General features: G+C 35.6%; 1 protein-coding gene across 1 annotated transcript; it reads left to right on the top strand.

Moving 5' to 3' along the window:
* Nucleotides 1-684: 684 nt before the first annotated feature.
* On the top strand, nucleotides 685-25,068 carry SEC23A (SEC23 homolog A, COPII coat complex component). Its single transcript, XM_057368579.1, has 19 exons — nucleotides 685-942; nucleotides 2,749-2,806; nucleotides 3,027-3,113; nucleotides 4,267-4,503; nucleotides 4,590-4,669; nucleotides 5,559-5,703; nucleotides 6,025-6,183; nucleotides 6,989-7,104; nucleotides 9,121-9,244; nucleotides 10,382-10,462; nucleotides 12,167-12,256; nucleotides 12,803-12,909; nucleotides 13,988-14,141; nucleotides 14,864-14,941; nucleotides 15,935-16,096; nucleotides 17,563-17,649; nucleotides 19,097-19,252; nucleotides 19,849-19,914; nucleotides 23,262-25,068. Exons 1-19 carry the CDS (start codon nucleotides 722-724, stop codon nucleotides 23,349-23,351), a joined length of 2,298 nt encoding a protein of 765 aa, XP_057224562.1. The 5' UTR covers nucleotides 685-721; the 3' UTR covers nucleotides 23,352-25,068.
* The last annotated feature ends 224 nt before the right edge of the window (nucleotides 25,069-25,292 follow it).

Genomic DNA, 25,292 nt, shown 5'->3' with positions numbered 1-25,292 from the left:
GAAATACTCCTATTTCCTCTTAGGTGGTTCATGCAGGCTTTTACCGTAAATCCTAAATTATTAGGTAATAGGAGTTTAGATATCCTAATTTCTGAAAAAAACAGTGCTATATCTACTATAAAAGCTACTGTGTGGCATTCAGTAGATAGTCAGGAACAGTGTGTATATAGCTGAGGGGTTTGGGGCTGGGGGGAGGGAGTGYTCCTTGCTGACTTTTTCAGATGTTCACAGGTACCTGTTGAGTTTTTCAGATGTGCCTGTGCTCCCCAGTCCTTCAGCTTCTGAGTAATTATAGCAGAAAATTTTGAAAGTCTTAAGTCAATGCCCRCAATGGTAAATTTGAATTCAGAGAATTGTTGAAAAGTGCTTCTTGGTAGATAATGTAATATAATTTCTTACAAAGTTATTTCCTAGCATTGCTGTAGGAATGTACTCTTGTGGAACATCATGTTATTATTCCTTTATGTTTGCTTGTAGGCTGGATCATGAGATACTGAAAATATGGTTAGAAAACTCTTACAAAATTTTATGCAGAAGTATTTTGTTTTCCCTTAGAATTCTGCACACTGCTTTTAGGATTTATTGACTCTAACTCAGTTATAGTATTTGATTGTGTGACTGTCATTACGTGCATTCAGCATTTAGTGGTTAAAAATGTTTTCATGCCAATGTTCCCCTAACGGTCATCTTTTTGTTGTAGTGGTAAAGAACGAAGTTGACCATGACAACCTTCCTGGAATTTATCCAGCAGAATGAGGACAGAGATGGAGTTAGATTCAGCTGGAATGTGTGGCCTTCAAGTCGTCTTGAAGCTACGAGAATGGTAGTCCCAGTGGCTGCCCTCTTCACACCACTGAAGGAACGGCCAGACTTGCCTCCTATTCAGTATGAGCCAGTGCTGTGCAGTAGGACCACRTGCCGAGCTGTTCTGAATCCCTTATGGTAAACTTAATGTATATGTTGTTGCAGTATTTTGCCTTGGAAACTTGAGAACGTGGTGGTTGAACTGTGTGAAAGATCTGGCATATGGAAGTTYAAGTACTCCCCACACCATTATACAGCGCAGACTTACAGATCTTAGAAGGTTCTGCACATAGATTTGCATATGTAACATATAGACTTAAAACATACCCTTCATTTAACAAGTCATTTCTTATTATTGWTCTTAATGTTCTTATTATTGATTAGGTATGTTATTTTTCTGGAACTATGCATCTTGGGAATTAGTACACTCTTGCATTTTGCTGTAGAGAATTACTTTGGTGAAGTGTTACGATACTGTGTCTTTTGAATTGTTGGACCCTGATGTAGTTTAATTTGCAAGTGAAATAGACTACATCTACTGATCTTAGTTCGTTTGTGGGCCAAAACAGGTTAGCTGGTTAGTTTACCAAAACTGAAGGTGATAGATAACATCAGAAGTAGGCATGAAAGAGGATGGAAAGCTGTTTAAGCTTAAAGGTGATATTGGCACAAGCTCAAATGATTGTGAACTAGTCTRTTGATAAGTTTGGGTTGAAAGCAGAGGAGGTGTTTCATCTGTCATTCCTGTCATAGAAGTAYGGAAAAGATACAATGATTTCTGAGTTGGAGTTTGATCGGCATGGGAAGGGTCCTGAGTGATAGTGAGAGATCAGACATGATGTCGGAGAACTAATTTAATGTTATAAATGACTTGTCCGTGCTTGGCAGAAAAGACAGCTTCAAAGCAGATATAAAATTGTGTTTCAGTATTAAACAGTCATAGAGACTGATGATACTGGAAGTCAGACTTAGTTGAAGTTAACTTTTTCAGAAGCATTGTCTTTCATTGAGGGCTGGAAGAAAAACAATGAAAAGACAAAGTTGTAAAGGGGTAGTGAGATGCTGACATTACAGTGAACTGTGTATGTTTTTCCTGTATGGTGTGTGCAGGTCATGACTGGACCTGTTTTTTCCCTAAAGTGTTTTTGGAGACTCAATTGGGAAGACTTTTGAAGCCTCTGTGGTGCTGGGTAATTTGCAGCCCCTATAACTGGTAAAGAGATAGCATCAGAGCTGTGTTTTGTTTATAGCATGTTGGGACTTACCTGAAGATTTAATGATATTTTAAAAAGATACTTGCTCTTGTAAGACAGGGGAAGATGTTGTAGCAAGAAGTGTACATTGAGAACTATTAAGTTGGCTTTSCCTTAAGATGTGACTAGGACTTTGTTAAGACATCTCTGTGGCATGAATAGAATTTGCATTTTTTATTTTAAGTATCTGAATACTAATAAAAATATAGACAAAAGGAGGTAGATAGATCAATTGAAAACAATATTATTTTTGTTATAGAGATAGCTGCTATGTTGAAACCTGTTTTTTTTTTAGGGAATAATGTATATTAGGGTAGTCCCAGACTCTGACAGCTAATGGACAGAGGCAGAGAAAGATGAAAAATGCAGAGGTAGGGAGACTTTAAAAGAATTACTAAAACCATGGAGAAAGGCTGTAACATAGGTGCTGAATCTGTATTTTTAAATTTATTTGTATCTTTTTCCTGAAGACCATTCTTTCTCCCTAAATACTATAATTTGTCAGATATATCTGTGTAAGGCTACACTTACTTTCRATTTTTAGTGTGAGTATTTAGGAGAAGGTATATTAGAAGGAAGATTTTTTCAAAGTCAAAGTGATTTTTAAAATTTTAAAGAAATGTGTTCTAGGGACAGTGGCAGAAAATGAATTGTTAATGCTATATAAACTTTTCATATTTTATTTTTATAGCCAAGTGGATTATCGAGCAAAACTGTGGGCTTGCAACTTTTGTTACCAGAGAAACCAGGTAAGAAAATGAAACATTCAGCATATAGATATTTCAAATTAYAGTTGCAAACTGAAATTGGCAGCAAGAGCAGGAGCATGCATCTGTATCTTCAGACATTGCATTGAATTTTTTTCATAACAGCAATAGTGAACATCAGTTGCAAAGAAGTCCATATATTTTGCTTTTGTAGAAATTATAATCTTTGATTTATATTTAATTTCTGTGTTTTTATTTGCAGTTTCCTCCAACTTATGCTGGTATATCTGAAATGAATCAGCCAGCTGAACTTTTGCCTCAGTTCTCCAGCATTGAATATGTAGTACAGGTAAAATCATTAAATAAAATCTTGAACATATATTGCCTTGCAATATACAAAAAGAATACATTTATATTTTGCTTCTTCATTGTATTTTAATGACTGTGAGTATATGTGTGCTTGTTAGTAGATTGAACATTGATGCCATCAGTTGGAAAAGGAAACCATTTTATGAGAGTATTAGGATGCCTAATAAAACTGGTTTAAGAAAAAGAATAAGGGAGTTCTCTAGAGGTGGTACTTCATTTAGGTCTGTTTCTTTGCAAGGAGTTTAATTTGTRTTTGTGTTGGAGGCTGCTTACATCTGTTGCTTGCTGAAGTAATTTAAGTTAAGATTTAACTGTTGTTTCACTTCTCATTAATCATTTGAATTGAAGTTTGTATTTAAATGATGAATAATTTTAGTGCTGTCTGGTTTAGAAACAGTAGCCAATACACATTCAATTCTGGTATTTGAATTTTAATATTCATCCTTTTTCAGGGTAGAGGTTACTTGAATAGAAATAAAAAATGCACTTAAACCTCTAAATTGCAAACATTCACAATTGCAAATTTTTAGTCTCCAAATTCCATTTTTGAGGACTAAAATTTGTAAGACTTCAGTGAGGCAGATCATAATCTGAATCTTCACTGAAGTCTTATAAATTTTAGTCATAAGAAGAGCAAATACTGAGTAGAATCTGTGCTTTTTGCCAGCTCTTGTAATGCAGAGTAAATGGAATGCTTGCTCATGGTACAGCAGAATTAGTTTCGCTAGAATAAAAAGAATTACCAAATTACGAGGTGAAATGCCATGAAGTGTCATSAGGTCAGATATTTTATAATGGTGAATAGCTTTATGACTCTGATGTTCACTTGGAGCAATATATATTGTATATTAAAAGATGTATGTAATTGGCTTATGCTTCAAAACTGTCTGATATCCTGAGAAGATTTTTCCTTTTCTTCTGTAATAAGCATTTCCATTTTGTACTGAGTTCACCAAGGTAGGGTTTTTTTTCTGGATCCCGATTACTAATTGAGAGGGAGCTAAGTTAGATGGAACAATCACTGGTATGATTAAAGTGAAAACTTCTACAAGATGTGTCTTACTTGTTCATTTTTGATCCTTTAAATACTGCAAGATCAGTTTTTCATATGGTTATAATTGTGTTTCTCAAAGCGTGGTCCTCAGATGCCACTGATATTTCTTTATGTTGTGGATACATGCATGGAAGATGAAGACTTGCAAGCTCTGAAGGAATCCATGCAAATGTCCCTTAGTCTCCTGCCACCAACAGCTTTAGTAGGTCTCATTACCTTTGGCCGAATGGTGCAAGTTCATGAGCTTGGCTGTGAAGGAATTTCCAAAAGTTATGTCTTCAGAGGAACAAAGGACCTATCTGCAAAACAGCTTCAGGTAATGAAACAAACGAAATCAAGGTGCTAATAGTGGAATAGTCTGTAAACAGATTTTCTAATAGAACCTTACTTGTTTGACTACAGGAAATGCTGGGGCTTACAAAAGTAGCTGTTTCACAAGTTGGACGGGGTCCTCAAGTGCCACAGCCACCACCTTCTAATAGGTAATCTGCTTTAAACATCTTAAAACATGTACCTTGACTATACTGATGTACTGGAAAACCTAGGTTTTATACCATGAAAACAATAAACTGAGCTAAACTTCTTGGTCAGGCACAAATTTACTAGTAGACTCTTCTTTTCTACAGTTTGTACTGGGAAGAAACAACTCAATGGGTAATAATAATATTATCTGGATCATCTTTGGACGTGTTTTGAGAGGCATGTTATAGATGCACAAATAATGATGCTTCTGTTGATTGGTGTGCTGGAAAATGTTAATGGATCCTTTAGTGCCCCTTTCTCATGTAGATATCTAGTTGGGCTTTCCCTTTTTCTCCCTCTTCTATTCTTCTTCCCTCCCCTTTGGTCTCTTATATGGAGATTATAGGCTGGTGTTTAATTTTCCTGTGTATTTCACTGTGATGCAGAAGAAATTTATGAAATGATAAAAAAGAATGAGAGTTTGCTGTCCTCTGCCCTCCATAAATTAGCTGCATATGCAGACTGCCTGCAGCAGCACAAAAGAGATCTTGTATGTTAATTTTTCTCCTGATCTTTGATTTCACTACTGAAGTAGTGAAATGTGTTTCTCTTTGAGATTCATAGGTCATCATCTGCACTGTCCTTTTGACTAGGTAGGGTCCTTTCTGCATAGTGGTGGTATCTCTAAGCCTGCAAGTTTTAGTTCTGCAAGCTCTTTGCTGAACTTTTTAAGTTGAGTGTGTATGTAGTAATTCCAAACTGCTTTATTTTGATGAAGCAGAGACATTGTTCTGAATTCAGTCTAGAATCTAGAATTAGACATTTCTAACGTGTCTAATATATTGCTAGTGAGCAACTGATAACAATTTTATTTAATAATCTAAACTATTTCCATCTATTTGTTTCCAGATTTTTGCAACCAGTGCAGAAAATTGATATGAATCTTACTGATCTTTTGGGTGAACTGCAACGGGATCCTTGGCCTGTTCCACAAGGAAAACGGCCCTTACGTTCTTCTGGAGTGGCCCTTTCTATAGCTGTAGGGCTCCTTGAGGTAATAGCTTTAGCTGTGCTAAAACATAATTTTCTTGCAGAAAACTTGTCACAATCAATATGTAAAAGCCTTACTAATTGATACGTGTTAGATTTGTAGGATGTTTCTGATGGATATCATCCCTTATGTGCTTGGAATATTGTAGACATTCACACATTTTAATAAAACAAAATTGAGACTTTAAATCAATGGCAGATTTAACTTCTGGGAGTGAAAAATGTAGTTATTGTTACAATCCTATCAGTTTGATAAATACCCACATATCTATTTTTTTGTTCAGTTTGTAGCAAACCCAATGGTTTTATTTTTTATGTCCTGCAGTGCACTTTCCCTAATACTGGTGCACGTATAATGATGTTCATTGGAGGACCAGCTACGCAGGGACCTGGCATGGTTGTAGGGGATGAATTGAAGTTGCCTATAAGATCATGGCATGACATTGAAAAAGACAATGCAAAATATGTGAAAAAGGGTACTAAGGTAAGAGATGATCATGGGATTTCATGCATCCTTGAGTAGGTAAACTTCTAAATTGCTTGGCACTTTGAAATGCTGTTAATAATGGCAAATGTATAGAGAGGTGGGAATTGTGTAATTTTGTTTACCTGGCTCTGACTAGTGGATTCTCAAGAATTTTTTCAGAAATTTCAGTATATTGAATTAGGACTTGTCTAGCTCACATGAAAGTTCTTTGGAGTGTTTCTCTGGTTTAATTCAGAAATACTTTTTGGTCACTTAAATTTCATCTAGTGTTGTAAGGCTGATGATTCTAAAACAGGTGCTCAAAACCGTTTCTCTAGCTGGGGGAGGGTTAAGCTATAGAGTTTAGTTGTAGGTAATTTAATTTAAAATGTACATTTGGATTGGTGAACTGCTTCCAAAACCTGTTGAATTAATCTTGACTGATTATAATGGGAGCTTAAACAATCAGCTCAGTTGCAGGTACSTCTCATGATAGACCGCTGAGATTCGAATAGTAAATTCAGTTCTGTGCTGCATCTAGTACTAAATGCAAAGTCTAAAAAAGAAAAAGATCAAGGTAGTTTTCTAGTTTAAATAGCAAATACTGTTCTCTTTAGTGTGAGTCAGGCTCTCAGCTGATCAGAAAAAAGCCCCCAAATGTTGAAAATTTCAGTCTTAATTGTAACTTCAGGAAAAAAAAAAACAATTTACGTGAATAAAGTCTGATGTTTTARAAAAATTTTGTGAATTCAGGATTAAATATGAGGATGAGGAGAGTTCACATTGTAAATTGCTATGATCTGTATTTTCATCTTGGATTTAGCATTTTGAAGCCCTGGCTAATCGAGCTGCAACGAATGGTCATGTTATTGACATATATGCATGTGCATTGGATCAGACTGGTCTACTGGAGATGAAGTGTTGTCCCAATTACACTGGGTATGTGTTTGTTTTTAAGTAGTATATGAAGATGCAGTTTTTTAGGTTTTTTAATTGTTTAGCTGGAAGCACTTGCAAAAAATATTCTGGTATTTAAAAAAACTGCGCACACACACACACACACACACACACACAGATAAACTGTGATGGTTGCATTTTTACTGGAATTTTGGAACATCTTGGCCTCTGGCACATTTATCACCACAATTTTGGGTTTAATCAAAAGTGGGTTTGCTGTTTTTGGTTAATATGATCTATTTGAGCCTTGAGTAACATGGATATCTTTTAACAGACAAATTATGAGATGCACTGTTTCTGTTTTTCCATGTGTATTTGTGTAAGTGTAAGGTTTCAGTAAAGGTAAGGACCTGTCATTCTTGTTCTTCAGAGTGATATAAAGCCCTCTGTTATTCTTTCTGTCTTGTTTAYGCCATTCTTTTATATCTTGCTGTTTATAGGTGCAGAAAATTGATAGTGGTTTAGGTGACTATCAGGTTCAGCTCCTGATTTTTGCTCCCTCTGTCCAGATCTGCATTTCAGACATGGTCWTATATTCCTTCCAACTTGTCTTGCCATCAGTTCACTTTGGTATGAACAAAGGAAGTGCTACTCTTTCTCCTGAAACCACTCCCCTCTTGTCTGTCCCAGTGGATTAACACCATTACCCTTCCTGTTCCTCAGTTCTGCAGTCTGGTATAGCACTGGCTCTTGCTCACATGTTAAGTACCTCATTAATTTTGTAAATGCTGCCAGTTCTTCCTCCCTATTTTTTTTGAATACTATCTTTTCTTACTCTTTTTGAAAGCCTGTTCTTCACTTAAGATACTTCATCTTTTCTAGTATGGCCATCTGCTTTATGTACCACTTGAGGTTTAGGTTAGCCTTGCGTAGTCAGTCTGGGCTCTTGAGCTGGCTCATTTCTCTTGCTTGTTACTGTTAGCTTTGTCACTCTGAAGTGCAGGTAAAATTAAATGAAGCATCTCTGTCAGTTTAATAACTGTTACATCTGTGAATAACAGGCCTTCTTAGGTGCYTGTCAGTATCTTCATGTGACAGGATCCTCAGCTCATGCTACGTATCTAGGCATACTGAGGAGAACAAGAGGTGGCAGTCTGTGATGCACATGTGCCACTGAGTTTCAGGCCAGCTTGGCTAATCACTGCTCTTCAGAGCTATGTGAATAGCCTCAGTTTGGGAGCTTTCACTGTTCAGGATTTTTATGTTTAAATTTGACTTTCCTTGCATATTTGACACCTATTCCTTTTCTGCATCAAACTCAAGTTGTGTTTTTGTGTATACTGTTTTGCTCTTTCTGTCTGCTTTTGTGACTCACCCTGTTGCTACAGCCTTAATGTATAGTTTGTTTATTTATTTTACAGCTTTTCTATTTTGATTTTGGTTACATCCTACATACAGGGAAGAGTTTCTGATTCTATTCGTGTCTATTTTCTTCTATCTTTGAGTATCCACCTGAAAACTTATTTTGGGTGTAATACTTGACCTTTTGACACATTTTTCTAAGAGGATTCAATTAACATCTTTGATGGCTAAAAATAGTGTCTCCCATTACTATTTTCTAAAGTCAATGTATGATATTTCATGACAAGTGGCAACTGTTGCAGTTACATACACAGAAGACTGCTAAGCATAAAAGTAAATCGTGCTTCTTGAGCATAGATTTAACCCTGAAATAATGAGTAAACTACACAAAATACAATAGTTTGGAAAAATAAATATTAGAAGTAAATTGACTTTGCATAACAGGATCTTGAGACATCCCTGGTTTTGAAGGTTTGGTTACATAATRTARTCATAATGACCTTAAGATGCCTAGGGCAAGAAGCTCATTTAAAAATTTCATCGTTGACATTGTAGCAACATACTATTGTGATTTTTACCTTCATAAAATAGACTAATGTCTCACWATGAACTGTTTAGTTTTAGTCTTTAATAAAAATTAGCCCTATAGCTAATCYATTGTAACTCAAGGATTTTGTTTGTTTTGTTGTTGTCTAGAGGCTACATGGTAATGGGAGACTCTTTCAATACATCTTTATTCAAACAAACTTTTCAGAGAGTATTCACTAAAGATATGCAAGGACAATTTAAAATGGGCTTTGGTGGCACATTAGAAATAAAGGTAAGCGTATAAAAATGCAGTCTGTTAATGGAACAATGGAATAGGATGGCTACAAACTGTGGAATCTTTGCCGTTTTCAGGAATTTTTAGGAACATGCTACACAGATGTATTAAGATTGGCCTATACGTAGCAGTTACAGCCTAGCTGTCTTTCAGCAGTTCTGTGATTTTGTAAATGTGTGTTAGGTATAATGGKAGTTCCTTCTCACCTTGCATTCAGTGACAGATAAAAGAGAGACTAAGGTAAAATAAATGTCTGTGATAAAAACTCACAATGCTGTGTGCTTAGATTTTGAKATCAGTGGTTTCTTGGGTTTACGTAGGTCTTGGGTTTCTCTATGTCGTCCAGGCCAAATTTTCTTTTATTTTCCATCCTTACCAGAATTCACTCTGGCCCTTTAACAATGTTCTGTTTTACCTCAACCATTGTGAGAAGCTTAGAGATGAATATGCTGTAGGTTTAGGTGTTGTCTTCTATGATGTTTCTTGAAAAACACTGCAGTCCCACATTGTAGAAGAATATAAAAGTATTTTCTTTTTTGATAAAATTCTGTTCAAATTTTTACTATTAGCACAAATAGTTGAACCCTCTTTTTTTTTTTGTATACATATTCATGTGAACTTTGTTGAAAGATCCTGGAAAATGTAAAAATGGGACCCCAGTTCTAGAGGGATGTACAGATAACTTGAAACAGGAAAATGACATTGGAAGAATGTAAATAACTGTATCTTGTGAAAATATATTTAGGACATAGAGTATAAATTCCTTGTTGAGTATATGTAGGCATGTTTGACTAGTCTTCGGTTTTAGTTTTTCCTTTGAATATTTTAATAATTTTTTTTGGAAAGGAAGCTTTAGCCAATATACTTTATAGGCTCTTATGTTTATWAATGAAGCAGCGTTTCTATTTTATGTTCATGCTGTTAAGATATACTAATTGGTATAGCAAACAAACAGAATTAAGTGTAGAAACTGGGCAGATGAAAGTATCTCTAAATGTATAAAACATAATTATATGTATAACCTTTTCTAAAGGTATCAGTAACCTAATATGCATTGAAGTTTTAATTATGATAAAATGAGACTGAATTCTTTAGCGTGGCATGTTAATATATATTTTTATTTGAAATATGAAGACTTCAAGAGAAGTAAAGATTTCTGGAGCGATTGGACCCTGTGTCTCTCTCAACTCTAAGGGGCCTTGTGTCTCAGAAAATGTAAGTAATCTTTACAAAAAATGAAGGTAATAACTTACTATGGAAAAATAGAATTTAAGAATTTTGGATTTGAAGAGATGCTGAAACTTTTTCATAATGGAACAGTGTTTACTTTTTACAAATTTAAAACTAAATACAAGCTCACATTCATTACTAGGTCATATTCAATTGTATTAGACCTTGCAGATCCCTTGTTACTTTTTTAGATTTGTCCACTTGTTTACATTGTTTAGATTTGGTTGCTTTAAAATTATTATAAAGAAGTTTTATGATGATGTAGCAGAAACCAAGTAGAAAGTGAATTAGCATGCTTTGTTGTTAAAATCAGAGCTGTGTCCTTTTATSCAAAGTGAGCCATAAAAATACATTTGTTAGACTTGACAGAACAGGAGGACACGATACTTAGGAAATATCCCTTTTATCTTGACTCAGTACCTGTTTCACCAAATGTACATTTAATTGATTGTATGATCCAACTATTGCAGCCTCCCAGAGTAACACCTTTACATTAGACTTAAATCATAACATATTTTCTTATCAGATACTATTATTAACTTTTGATCACCAATAAAAAAACCAATTCCCTCAAGTAACTAAAATGTCTTACATCTGAGAAGTCTCACTTTTGTTCCTAACAATCTGCATGATAGAGGACTTCCCAGTATGAAGATGCTCACAAATGGCCTGCTTTATCCAAGTGCTGTTATTTATTAAATTTTCCTTGTATTTATGAATGCATTTATGTCAGTATAAAAATTTCAGTATAATCAGCATATTTTTTCTTGGTGATCTGGTACAGATTTTTCTTATTTCATTGCCTGAAGGAATTGTATATATTACAATAAAAGCTAAAGACCCCAAAAAGAAATTAAAGGTACATCTCCTTATTTAAGATACATATCTATTTCATAGGGGGTAGTGTGAAATTTGGTTGTGAGTTCATTTGTTGCCTTGAAATTATATCATTATTAATTTATATTCCAAACGCTTTTTTGTTGAAATTACCTGACTTAAAATTTGAATATGAATAAAATGAGAATGCCTGCAGCTCATTTCAGTGGTAACTGGACAATTCCTCTAGCCGTAATGCTTTCAAGTGAATACAAGCACAGTGACAATATTGCCACCATAGTTTTCCTTAAATGTTTTGTTTGGTTTCACTGTGTCCATTATGGATGATGRATTACTTTAATAAGCTTTACTGGATATTTATGTTGCTTTGATGCTGAAAAGGAATTGTCAGTTGAAATACATTGATATCTGTGTACAKTTATGTTAGTTGCCAAAGACTATGTAACTACATAAAATATACTGTGTAAGGCGGTTACTTGAAGTTTTACTGCTGTGCCTTAAAGGAGTCATTCCACTTACATGTGTTTTTTGCCTCTTCTTTTGAGACTGTTTAAATAAAGTCTGGTACTGTTTCCTGTTGCTGACTTGCTTTTTCAATTCTTTTCTGATGGCAGCTCCTGGTCTTTCTAATGTATTAACCATTTAAAATAACAATCTCTCAATTTTTTTTTTTTGCATTATTCCTATAGCCATTGCTTTTCAGGAGTATAGGTCTGAGAAGGTGACAGAGTGAGCCGGGAGAAAGCTTGAGACAGAGTAGTCATAAACAGTTACCTGTAATGGCTAGGTGCTGTATTTCACAMACCAGGAAAGACTTCTGGTTTATAACAGTATTACAAAATCTTTCTGCAGGAGATTGGAACAGGAGGCACTTGTCAGTGGAAGATTTGTGGTCTTAATCCTACTACAACACTTGCACTGTACTTTGAGGTGGTAAACCAGGTAATCAATATTGTCTTTTTGTCTACTAACCACAGTAATTTTATTTTATGTGACTGTTGAAGCTTGTATATTTGTGTGATTCCCTCATACACAATAGCAGAGATAAAAGTGTTGCCATTTTGTACTGTCAGAGTTTAGAGGTGGACACTAACTGCTTAATGATGGGCTAATAATCTTCTTGTATGTGATAATGAGAACCAAAGAACTCTACAAATTCAAATAGAATGTAATGAAACCAGGAACTGTCAGGCCCCTTGGAAAACATTGTCTCTGTAAGGGCATGTGGAAGAAGAGAGCTTTGGTTACTTTTTGAGGGTATCTGGTGGAGACAGCAACTGCTTGTAACATCCCATAACAATCTCAGAGTTGATTATCTATGTTTAGTAAAGGTACTCAACCTAATAAAAGCATCAGACAGTGCATTTATATTATTTGGGCTGCCTATTGCAAAGAATGTTATGATTTTCTTGTAATTAGTTGTACCTTTTCAAATTATACTGTAAAATCTTGACATTCCCTTAATTCTTTTTTTTCTTCTGTACTTAGCACAATGCTCCCATTCCTCAAGGAGGACGTGGTGCAATCCAGTTTGTGACTCAGTACCAGCATTCCAGTGGACAGAGACGTATCAGAGTGACCACAGTTGCCAGGAAGTATGTTTTACTTGTCGTGAATAATTTTTGAAAAGTCAAGATAGATATCTATATCTATATCTATATCTATATCTATATCTATATCTATATCTATATCTATATCTATATCTATATCTATATCTATATCTATATCTATATCTATGCTTTTTACTCTTTAGACTTTGTAAGCAGTCTGTTGTTTGAGACAATTGCCTCTCTTGTTCTGTGGACTCTTTCTTCTCTGAGAGGTTACAGTGGCTGTATAATGTTATTATAGGAGGACTCTGAAGAAAGCCAAATGATTTTAGATGAAGGGAAGCTTTGAGTGAAATTCTGTGACCTAAAATGAGGAGATGTTTGGAGTTAGGGAATGGCAAAAAATCACTTCATGACCTAACTTGAGAGTGCTAACTGCAGTATAGGGAGATATAAATACCTGGTGTTCCATCTATAACCTTTACCTGCAGTTTCCTTGATTCAATRTACTTCACAATTTTAGGAAATGATGTTTAATATTGTGAAGACATTTTTCAATGTCCAGTGACATTTCAATGTCCAGTGACTCTAAGATGAAGGGGATCATTGCTTGGTTAATTTGATGGAAAATTCAGTTTATTGAAAAAAGCATTGCCCTAACTGTTGATATGACTATGATGTTAACTTAATTAATTCTTTTAGTAAAATCTTGGCAACTGATAAAAGGTCTGATTTATATTTTACTCTGTAAATTAAGAACTGGCAAGGTGTGCAAGAAGGTTGCATGTGTGGGAATGGGTGATTAGATTAATGGATGCTGTTTTCTGTAACTAAACATTTCGTCATTAATTTTTAAAAAAATATGACATCTGTTCTATTAGTGACATATTTTATTTCACTGGTTACATGGTGTCTGTATAAATAAGGAAGATTTCTAATTAAAGAATATTTAACTGGGAGGCTGCTCATTTAAACTACCCAGTAGATTTTTTGAAACTTCAGCATGAGTTGGTTAAACTGCTAASTGTTAAACTTTCTTTGCCTTAATTTGGAAAAAGAATATTTTGAGATTGGATTTTTTTCCTTTCACTGTGATACAAATCCTTGTATTTTTATTTTGCAGCTGGGCAGATGCACAGACCCAGATTCAAAACATTGCTGCATCTTTTGATCAGGAAGCTGCTGCAATTCTCATGGCAAGATTGGCAGTATACAGGGCAGAGACAGAGGARGGGCCTGATGTGCTGAGGTGGCTGGACAGACAACTTATACGACTGGTAAAATGAGCTGTATTGGAAGAGTCAGACTCTTCTTGTTTGCAAACACATAGTTCTTAAGTGACTACTGTTCAATGATAGTTTCTTTTAAAACAAAAGCAAAAAGTGAACTGAATGTTTAATTTCCACATGAAGTTATACAGAATTAACTCTTTTCTATTTTAAATTTAAAAAAGAGCAGGTATGTTTTCRGTTGATTTATTGATGTTTCCTCAACAGATGATAATTGCCAGCAATTAAGAGAAATTATAGCATGAGATTAGCAGAAATCAGTTTTCTTTACTTTCTGCTGCCTATAATGATATTGTATATTAAACATGTTTAGCCAAAAAAAAGGGCAAATTATTTAGAAACCACATGGATTTTTTTTTTTAATTTCAAAAGTTCAATTTTCTCTGTTTTTTTAAATGCAATATTTTTTGGTAAGTAAGTAGTTATTAATAATTTATTTTTAAACRTGTTCTTTTGGACTGTTTAAACATCTAAATCTGCTTAGTGATTTTAGAGCGGGGAGAAAACCAAAACACAAAGTTGTTAAAGCCTCATATGCAAGAAAATAACTGCTTGTTAAAAAGAGAACTTGTGTCAGTGTTTTTGCTAGGTTTCTGTTTACAAAGTTGTAAGCACCACAAGTTATATGTCTGTTAAAACCAAACTTAGACTAATGGCATGACCAAGCAAGTATATTTCTTAATCTAGATTTTCCTTCTCATTTACTCCAGTGTCAGAAATTTGGAGAATATCACAAGGATGATCCAAGCTCTTTCAGATTTTCAGAAACATTTTCACTTTACCCACAGGTGAGTTTCTCTATAGGGAGGTTTGTTTATAGGGATAAAAAGAGAATACTCAGTGAAGAAAGAGTCCCTGTAGCACAGAATTCAAGAAGTCATACCAGGACAAACAGATTCCCTGCCTCCAGCTACTGTCTGGCCTGKGACATTAGGAAAATAATGTCCATTGTCGCTGATGCTCTGTGTCTCCTTTTGTCCTCTACTCTTACAGTTAGATGTTGTTTAATGGTGTATAGTTTTTGTTTCTCTGATAATGAAATTCTTATTTCACCTGAATTTTTAATTCATACAATGACACCTTTTTAAGCGCCATTTTAATAAAAAATTCAGAAAACATAAGAAAATAAATGGATTTGCTTTGTTATTTCTTTCCCATGTAATTTATGATACTAACCAGAAAAGAAACACTTCTCTGTGAAGTGAATTTGACCTTGACTRTATTAAACTTTGAATAGCTTCTTTGCTAACAATCCATTCTGATAAATTCCTCCATTCTGATAGCTCCAGTTACTTCACTTTTAGATTCTCCATGTSCTTCTGTGATACTTCTGTTGGAGTTACCAGCCGCTCTTGTCTCTAGGTGTTAAATGTTGTGTAGAGATTGAGTCAGCATATGGAAAATTTGTTTCAGCAATGAAATTGCATCCTTTTTCCATGTTCTAGGTACGTTTGACTTTGCTGTGGTTAATATTCCTTTTTCCATTCACAARCTATAACTTTGTTCCAGAACAGCAACCTCCCTCATAGGAACAGTAGAACTTAGAGTAAAGGAAGGATTTCAAAGCTGCTTTGTAGGTTTATCCATTCTGATACCTCTCTTACTGACATGAAAATAGTAAAAACTGGAAAAAGTGCATATGGAATTTAGAAATGTTAAAAGAGTTGGAATTCAATTTTGTTGTGAGATTGGTCTCATCTGGTTTGTGAAAAATATTTCTCTCCTTGTGCAACTGTTCTTTTTATCTGTCAGAGCTCAAATCAATGGTTCTTGTTTTGCAGTTCATGTTTCACTTGAGAAGATCTCCATTCTTACAAGTTTTTAACAACAGTCCGGATGAGAGCTCCTACTATCGTCATCATTTCATGCGTCAAGATCTAACCCAGTCTCTTATCATGGTTCAGCCAATCCTTTATGCCTACTCTTTCAACGGACCTCCAGAGGTATCAGTAAATATAACTCCATRGTGGGTTAAAGGTGCTTTGTTGAGAGAGGGTAATTGCTGTACTCTCTGTTACATGTTACAAAATGTGTTGGTTTAAAATTTATTATATGAGAAAGAACATTSATTTAAAAGAGCTGTGAACAAGGCATGTCAGCATTCTGATGTGGCAGTCATGAGAGCAAAAGTCACTTTGTAGAGAGGTTATGTTTTAAACTAAGGGATGGTACTTTGTTAGTTTCTGAGAGCTTTTTTTGGTTTTGTGGTGTGAGAATGAAAACATTAAAGAAAGGTTTTTATTTAAAAATGTAATTTCACTGTTGCCTGAAAGAAAAGTTGGGTTTTTTTTTTTAAATGTACATAATTTCCTTTATTTTAACAGCTTAATCTAAGGCTTCTGATTTTGATGTAGTTCCCATTATGTATAGATTTAGCATAGAACCTTTCAGCTGACCTTGTCGTGGCACRTTCTGTATAAACTTAAAATAAAAAGCTGATCTTCTGAGAAGGTTCTGGAAGAAGAGTCAGCAGACAGCAGAAGTAGTCTGCTAAATAAAAGAGAGGGAGGCAGTGTAAGCAAATTCAGTAGTCAAGGATTGTGGCAGGTTGTGTTTCTAACTTTTGTTAGGATTTTTTTTTTAAGACTATTCATGAGGATATAAGAGAAAAGTCTTTTAGAAGTGGAGTTTAAATGGAAGTAGTAAGGTGGTTTGTGAAGAGCAGCTTGCAAGTGTAAGATCWCTCTCCCATGTATGCAAAACAATAGTTCCACTGGTGACTGAAGGAGGAATATGATTAAGCWGGAGCTGATGTCTCAGTGTAGAATGAATAATAATTTTTTTTTCTTGATTCTTGGAGTAGTTGATATTTTTGTTATCTCTAGTAATACCGATTCAATTAAATCATATAGCACCGATAAGGTGCCACTACCCTTAAAAAGGTGACTTAAAACCTTAAATATTACATTAGATTTCATAAGTCATGAGTATTTGCTGTATATGGTATTGGTGGATTTATATGCACAGTAATAATAGCTGTGAGAACAAGACTAAAAAAAACTCCAAACCACCCACAAACCCCAAATCTTATACTTGAATAACTGCTGAATCCTTATACATTGAAATACAATTCAAATTAATGGCATTGTATGGGTAATGTATAGGTAAGTACCTAATACATAGGTACTTGAAAGACTAGAAAAGTGCATAATAATGAAAGGGGTTTCAGCTCTTGAATACATTTTTTATTACTTGCATGAAGTTTTATATATAGAATCAGGCAGGATAACTTCAGAATGAGATTGTGTAGGTTGCAGAGGTGTAACATGAAAAGGAGCAAATACGGAGCTTAAGTAAGTGATTGAAAAAGTTCTTAAGATTTAGTTACTGATTTAAAAATCTGGTAATGCCATATGATTGCTAAATTCTGCATCAATCGATAATTTTAAAATTTATTTTTAAATCTTAGCCTGTTCTGCTGGACAGCAGYAGCATTTTACCAGATCGTATTCTCCTTATGGACACCTTTTTCCAAATCCTTATTTATCATGGAGAGGTAAGAGTTGTCATTTCTTACATAAATACTATTTTTTTTGTAGGAATGGTATATTAGGGACATCACAGGAAATCAAGCTCCACTTCTAATGCAATTCAGTGCTTGATCCTCTCATCTGCATGGCTGACAGCAGAGTTKTGGTTTTTAGTTTGGTAGTTTAAGATGTTTGTATGACGATACCTGTCATTATTTGATGTTTTGTTTTTTGTTTCTTATGATGAGTTTGAGATGAATTAGCTTTAATATGCAGAGTATTTGTTTAGATCAGTATTTTTCCTATTTTAGAGAGTGTTGTACCCTGCCTCCCCCTCCTCCCCACTTTTCACTCATTTATTTTAGGCCATTGGGTTGTTTCTTCAGGGACAGGGAGTCAGAACACCAAGTTTTATAGTCACCTTTCAGCTGCACTGYACTGGAGGAATAGAACTGCTCCTGGCAGTTAGGGAGATAGACATTCTTTAGTAGTGTAAATTAAAGTGCTTGTGACTTGCTAGTGCTCTGCCTCCCTGAAGGAATTGAGCTGCTGCTTTTTRCTACTTTGCAACTGTAAATGGATCTCAGCTGAGAGTTTGAAAAATACTGTTGTGGATCATGTCGGTGTAGCTACACGGATGAAAATACTTACTAAACTTCAACACTTCTTAAATAGCGAAATGTTATCTCATTTTTGTAAGGTGCTATCAGTAAGCAGCAATGGTGAGCTGCTCCCTGAGGGAAGGGGAACAGGGAGCTGAGCATCATTTGAGGGCAAGCAGGGTCTTGAGCATCTGTCCCCACTGCACCTGAGCAAGGCAAGCAGAACAGCTGTGGGCAGTAGCCAGACTCAGCCTTCAGTCCAGATCTCCAGACAAGTTGACGGGAATGAGGCAGGTTCAAGTTTTGGCCATGAAGTCAAGTCCCTGAGCAGGGTCCAGATCAGTAGGGTATGTGGCCTGGTACTGGACCCAGGAATGACACACTCAGTTTAAAAGCAGCTGCCAAGCAGAGGAGGGAGCAACCCCTACTGAGGGTTTCCTAACAATCTCCTGTATCAGTGATCTGACCTTAGGCAGCCAGCTTTGCTCCTGGAGGGTGGGGAGATTGTGCTRCAGACTCTGAAAGATACCAGTATAAATACTCCTTTTATATTGTAGATGTGCATATTAGAGAGGTGTAAATAATATCTTTGACCGCCTCCAAACAAAATGTTGGGYATACCAAGGGTGACCAAAACAATAAGGAAATACAAGTTTAGCACAAATCGTGAAGAGTTTGAAAAAAAAAAATCTAGTGGTTTGTTGCTTGCACATCTTGGCTTCTAAAAATTAACTTGCGTATTATAGGACAGAAAGGCATGTGTGATAGAAAAGAGGGCAGCAATGGCACATTCTCCTCTGAAAAGGGCTGTGTATCTTCTAAGAAAGTTTGGTGAATCCATTCTAAACTTCTTTCTTTCCCCTGTCCCCAGACCATAGCTCAGTGGCGTAAATCAGGGTACCAAGATATGCCAGAATATGAAAATTTCCACCACTTGCTACAAGCTCCAATAGACGATGCCCAAGAAATTCTCCATTCCAGATTTCCAATGCCCAGATACATTGATACAGAGCATGGAGGAAGCCAGGTATGGTGGAGTTTATATCATATAATCTGGGAAATAATGTGTTAGTAGTGTTGTGAGATTTTATTGGTAATAAACATGCATTTCTGTGTTAAAATATACATAAATTGCAAATCAGTGTTTTGAATGTTAAAGCTTTTTACAGAGCAAGGTATTTAATAGTAGCCTTTCCCCTAATTTATGAATCCTGTTATTTATTATTATTTTAACCATACTGACATGGACTCCCACATTCTTTGTGTAAGGTGTGTAGGGCAGAAAAGACAGTACTTGTTTGGGCCTCTGAACCAATATCAGAATTATTCTTTGTATTATTTTTTTAAACCTTACTAACTAATGTCGTTTTGATACTCACATTTGCTTTGCTAGTCYTTCCTTTAAAAAGACAGAAGCTTACTTTCAGCTGCATCAGAAAGCTATCAGCAGTTCTTCATTATATCTGTAGAATCCAGAGAGTGACTTTATTTACAGAAGTGCTGTCTTTAGTATCTATATCTCCAAATAATAGAAATGGCGTATTTCATACATATGCAACTTTTTTCTGAATGCAGGAAAATCCTGTTTGAGAAGATAAATTTATTGTCTTTTTTTTTTTTAAGGCTCGTTTCCTGCTTTCAAAAGTAAATCCTTCTCAGACTCATAACAATATGTATGCATGGGGACAGGTGAGTATGAAGCTTGTATACATGATTTTTACCCCCCTCCCCCATTTCAGAAGGCGAGTGGCACTTTGTGTGCATGTAATAATGCAAAGTTTTGAAACTTAAAAAGAAATGCAGTTTTGGTCTGATGTGACCAAAATTAACAAAGTTAAGAAATACGRGCTTTATTTCTTCAGACAACAATGATCTGGTTTGCTATTTTAATCTTCTGTTAGGCTGCTTTCRTGTTTAGCCAACTTTCTTAGTGTTGCCTTAAGACGGTGGGTTTGATGTTTACTGACAGAGCCCCGCGAAGGACTTCCACTGAAACAGTGTTGCCAAGTCAAACCTAGATTGTTTATTAAGGCAACAGATACAAAGATTTGGAATAGTCAGCTGACAAATGCACTTACTGCCTTAGCACTAAATATACTAAGGCTAGACAATGATGGATTAAGCTAAGTTTACAAGTTACAATTCATTATGTTTAACTTCACCAGTAATTATTGGCTAAGTAGCAGAGATGCAAATCTTATAAATCTTATCAAAGATYGTTCCTGCTTTGGAAGGAGAGAGGAGCAGACTCATCAGGCTATCTGAGAGGTAGAATCGTGGTCTTGTCYGTACCATGGAGGACTTGCTGTAGTCAGACATGTTTGGTTCCCTGTTGCTGCTGTTAAAGAAGGTAGAAGGACAGCCACATTTTCATATTGGTGGCTGTGTTTTTCTCATATATAAATGAAARGCAATGAGGATTTTGTTAGCTTTGGTCAGGCTGAGCTGTGGGGTTTGTGGCTGAGCATGTGAGTATCTTGCTCAAGGGCAGAACAGAACTGTGACACTTCAGTATGGCTTCTTCTTTCATTAATGGCTGAGCCATTAATAAGGCTGCTTGACCTTTGCCTGGTGGCATGCTCTTAATGTTGCACCATGTATTGTTGTCTCCTTGGCCACCTGTCTCACAGAACTTTAGATCTCATCCCTATAAGTGCCTTCAAAATTCTGGAAATGAGARTACTTACCACACATGAAGACTAAAGGGCTTTTTTGCAATAGGGGAAATAAATGTTGTAGGTAGTTATAAGCAAGAGCTGGAAAATACACCAGTGCCAATGTACTGACATTTTCAGAATTCTGTGTGCTAATCAATCAAGTACTAATTATGAAATGAGAAATGTAACTTCTGGGAAAAATTTAAAACTGATTTTGATCTTGCTCTCTTTTTCTCATGACCTTTCTGGATTATTTAATCCTTTGTTTTGTGCACAATTGAAATTCCACATTGACCTGAAGAGGGCACCCACACATCACTGAAAATGTGTTTCAGGATGGGATGAATTGCCTAGTTTGGTTTTTAATATTCTAAGTTAAGATTTTCTTTAAACTTTAGCAGACAGGTGCCTTAATAGTATAGAAAGCATAACGATAAATGTTTTGTTCATCAACTATTATGTGGTTGGTATTTGAAGATGCAGTTGAAATTTTCAAAAAGGACCTGAGGATACTGATTGACAACTGCTGAACATGAGCCAGCATATGCCCAGGGGGCCAAGAAGGCTGGTGGCACTCATGCTTAGATCAGTAGTGTGGCCAGCAGGACCAGGGACCAGATTGTCCCCCTGTACTTGGCACTGGTGAGGCTGCACTTCCAGTCCTGTGTCCAGTTTTGGTCCCCTCACTGCCAGAAGGACACTGAGGTGCTGGAGCATGTCCAGAAAAGGGAAATGGATCTGTGTAAGGATCTGGAGCAGAAGTCCTGTGAGGAGCAGCTGCKGGAGCTGGGGATGTTTAGTCTGGAGAAAAGGAGGTTTAGGGGACACCTTATAACTCTCTACAACTACCTGAAAGGAGCCAGGTAGGGGTTGGTCTCTTCTCCCAGGTGACAAGCAACAGGAAGAGTGAAAATGGCCTCAAGATGCCAAAAGATGTTTAGATTGGATATTAGGAAAAATTTCTTCACAGGAAGGGCTGTCAAGCATTGGAATGGACTGCCCAGGGAAGTGATAGAGTCACCATCCCTGGAGGTATTTAAAAGATGTGTAGATATGGCACTTAGGAACATGGTTTAGCGGTGGGTTTGGCAGTGCTGGGTTCATGGTTGGACTTGATGACCTTAGAGGTCTTTTMTTCCTAAATGATCCTATGATTCTTAAATAAGAGAGCTCAGACTTAGCATTTGACAGGCTTGGAAGTAGAGTATCCTTTAATCTCATGTTGGTTGCCAGCAGATGATAACATAATTTAGTGAGCCTTTCCTGAGAGTGGCTGTGTATTGTAGTGATCCAAGAAATCTTGCTGCACTTGAATTTGTCCCTTGATCGTTAACTGACAATTGTTTCTGGCCAGTTYTCAGAAAACAGCACTAGTTCTGAGCATCCTCGTTAAGGCTTTTATGTCTGTSTTTTGGAAGACTTTGCAAGAGTTCAGATAGCTCTGGTTTGATTTGGAAATACAGATGCTTAGTACCTTTGGAAAGGTTGAATTTCTGAAATTTATAGGAATACTTCCTACATCTGTAAATGGAAATAGTGGTAGACTGGTCTCAAAAGACTTAAGGAAGTTACTGTCTAACATTTGCAGAGTTGTCAATTGCTGGTGTATTTTGACTGTAAATTTGTTCAAAAATAGTGATTAAAACAAAACCATTTTGGACTTCTTGGATTTGTGAAAATAATTCTGAGGTCAAAGAGTAAATTGCAAGAATCCACTCAAAGGATTTTTTCAGATCTTTTGTGATCTGATTTCACATGACTTTCAGATGCTTTTAGTCTTTGTCTGAGGTGGTGCAGAGCTGTAGGAGAGATTAGGTCCACCTCTCTTTGGGAAAGCCAGTTGACCTTCACTTGGTGTCAAATCAGATCCCTAGGGGATTTGATTTTTGCTTTTACCATTTTGATATGCCTAAGCTTCTGTGACAGATACTAATTTGTTGGTTCTGTCACTTGCATATTACTGTTTCTCTCCCTTTTGCCTTACTGAGGTAGGAATGATGCAGGAACAGTGCCATGGAAAGTTTATTTACATTTAAAAGTTTGTAAGTTAATGTTTGGCAGCTGTCAAAAACTTGACTTTTGTATGGCTGATGTAAAGATCTTGCTATACAGCAAGTTGATGCTTTATGCATTAATATGGAAGAGGATGTAGTTRTGGTTTATGCTTGAATTCATGTAAACATATGAAAATTTATGTAGATGTACAGTCTGCTGTGTTTTTTGTCAGAGAATTTCAGCAATGATAAATTCTGAGAAATTCAGCTTCTAAGATCTTTCTAAATTTATAAAATGTTTATTCAGTGGAACAKATTGTGCCCTCAAAATGCTTTTTCTTTACAATGAGTATAATCAGTTCTTCTTTTTTGCCTTATTTCATAGGAGTCTGGAGCACCCATTCTTACTGATGATGTCAGCTTACAAGTATTTATGGATCATCTGAAGAAACTTGCTGTCTCTAGTGCTGCCTGAGATTCTGCAGCGCATTGAAAGCACAGACAAACTGCAGCCATATTTCAGCTTTTTCTCCTTTACCCTTTTCCATGTCTCTCTTGACAGAATGCTCTGATATGCACAAGCTGCCTGACTAGATGTAATGCAGTGTTGTTTTCAAAGAAAAGCTTTTGTTATCAGCATTTGTTTTAATGTGAACTGCAGTTTGTAAAAATTACAGGGAGTAGATTAAGTTATAAGCAGAGGAAAAAGAACAGCCATTTTGATTATTGTGATACTATAATTACTTTGAGATCATTTGCCACAACTTTGAGATGTGATTTCAATTTCTTGTTTAAATGGTTGGRGTTGATTATGTTCTGCAGTAAAAAGGCCCGTTGAACAATAAAGGAAATATTTGGTGATGTCGGGCTTTCCAGACTGCCATATGATTACTTTTGCTTACTCAGTTTGAGCATGAMGTGAACAAAGCAACAACAAAAAGTGTATAAGAATAGTATGAACTCAGTCTTCTGACTTAGGCTGATGAACTTTCATTTCCTGCAGAGATACTGTTTTCATGGATTGTTTATCTTAGGGGTATTTAATTTCAARTATTTCTTCCCATTTGCCCTCTTCGAATTTTTGGGAACAGAGTTTTTCTTTTTTTTGAGCATAAAGAATTTGAACTGAAAAAGTGTWAAATCTGCTGTTGCACAAAATTTAAATCCACATGTATTTTGACCAAAGTATCTATTATCAAACACAGTAACAGGTGAATATGCTCAAAGGTTAGCACTTTCARCTTGAGCTAAGAAGTCCTACACTACCAAAATGAACTAAGAGTACAGCCTTGATTTTTGTCTTGGTGAATATACTTAAAAATAAAATTTACCTTTTYTATGGTTGCCTTAAAATGTTATTACACTAATGCATGACACTGCACATCTGCTTTTTGTTTCTGCATCTTTTTTGTTATGAATTCAACAGGCTATAGTTCTTGTTGAAACAGTATTACATAGAATATGATGTAATTAATGTGATATTTCATTCATACTTTATTTTTTTGGGGTGGATAAATTAACAGGCTTTCCCATTTACTTGTTGAAGTTTACACATAAAACAGATGTTTACATAGGTAATACAGCAATTTGACAAGCAATGATGTGAAGTGTGGAAGTGGGCAATAAAAATGGTGCCAAGTCTAAAAGAATAGAGTTTTCACGTAGGAAATTCAGTTGTTTACTGGTGTGATAAACATGAGKGTGTTTTTTTTCTGTAAATTCCTAAAACTTGATTGAATCAATTGTTCTCCATTTCTTTGTTCTAAATGAGATGAGCTCCTTTTGCCTCAATACAAATAAAATACATGTTTTTCTCTCACTTTTTATATTTATTGCACTGGTTTCTATCAGTTCTTGGAATGAAGGTAGTAGTGATAAAATTTAGAATAACTTTACCACTTTCGTTCATGTAATAATTGGTATCAAACTAGTTTAACTTCCAGAGGTACTGAACAGTTTATTCTAGTGGCAGTTTAGAAAATWATTCAGTAGCCTTTTTCCTTTTTGACTTTCTTTTGTTTTAGCTAATAAACAGCTTAAATTTTCTTGTAACACCAAATATGTCCAATTTATTGGATAGTTTGCCTAATAAATCAATTCATCACCAAGTTATTATAATGAATGGGGTTTTTTTGTGTTTCCCTTTCTACCCTTTAACCACTTCTCACCTTCTAGTAGTTTTTGTTYGATCCAATTTCTTAGCAACATTAGCTTATCAAATATTAAACATTGTCAAAGACTTTCTGGAAATCCAAATATGTCTKATGTGTTATCTTCATCATCCTGCTTGTTCTCCTCTTCCAAAGACTCTCTGATGAGTGTGACAGGATTTTCCTTCCTAAGAAGCATGCTGAATCTTTCCAAAATATCCATATCTCTCCATAGGCTTGTAAGTCTTACTACRGCTTCTACAATT

This window comes from Malurus melanocephalus, unplaced genomic scaffold (genome assembly GCF_030028575.1).
Source record: "Malurus melanocephalus ecotype Western Australia unplaced genomic scaffold, MMel_1.1 scaffold_0, whole genome shotgun sequence".
Taxonomy (NCBI): Eukaryota; Metazoa; Chordata; class Aves; order Passeriformes; family Maluridae; genus Malurus; species Malurus melanocephalus.
This window is presented reverse-complemented; position numbering and strand designations above follow the sequence as displayed.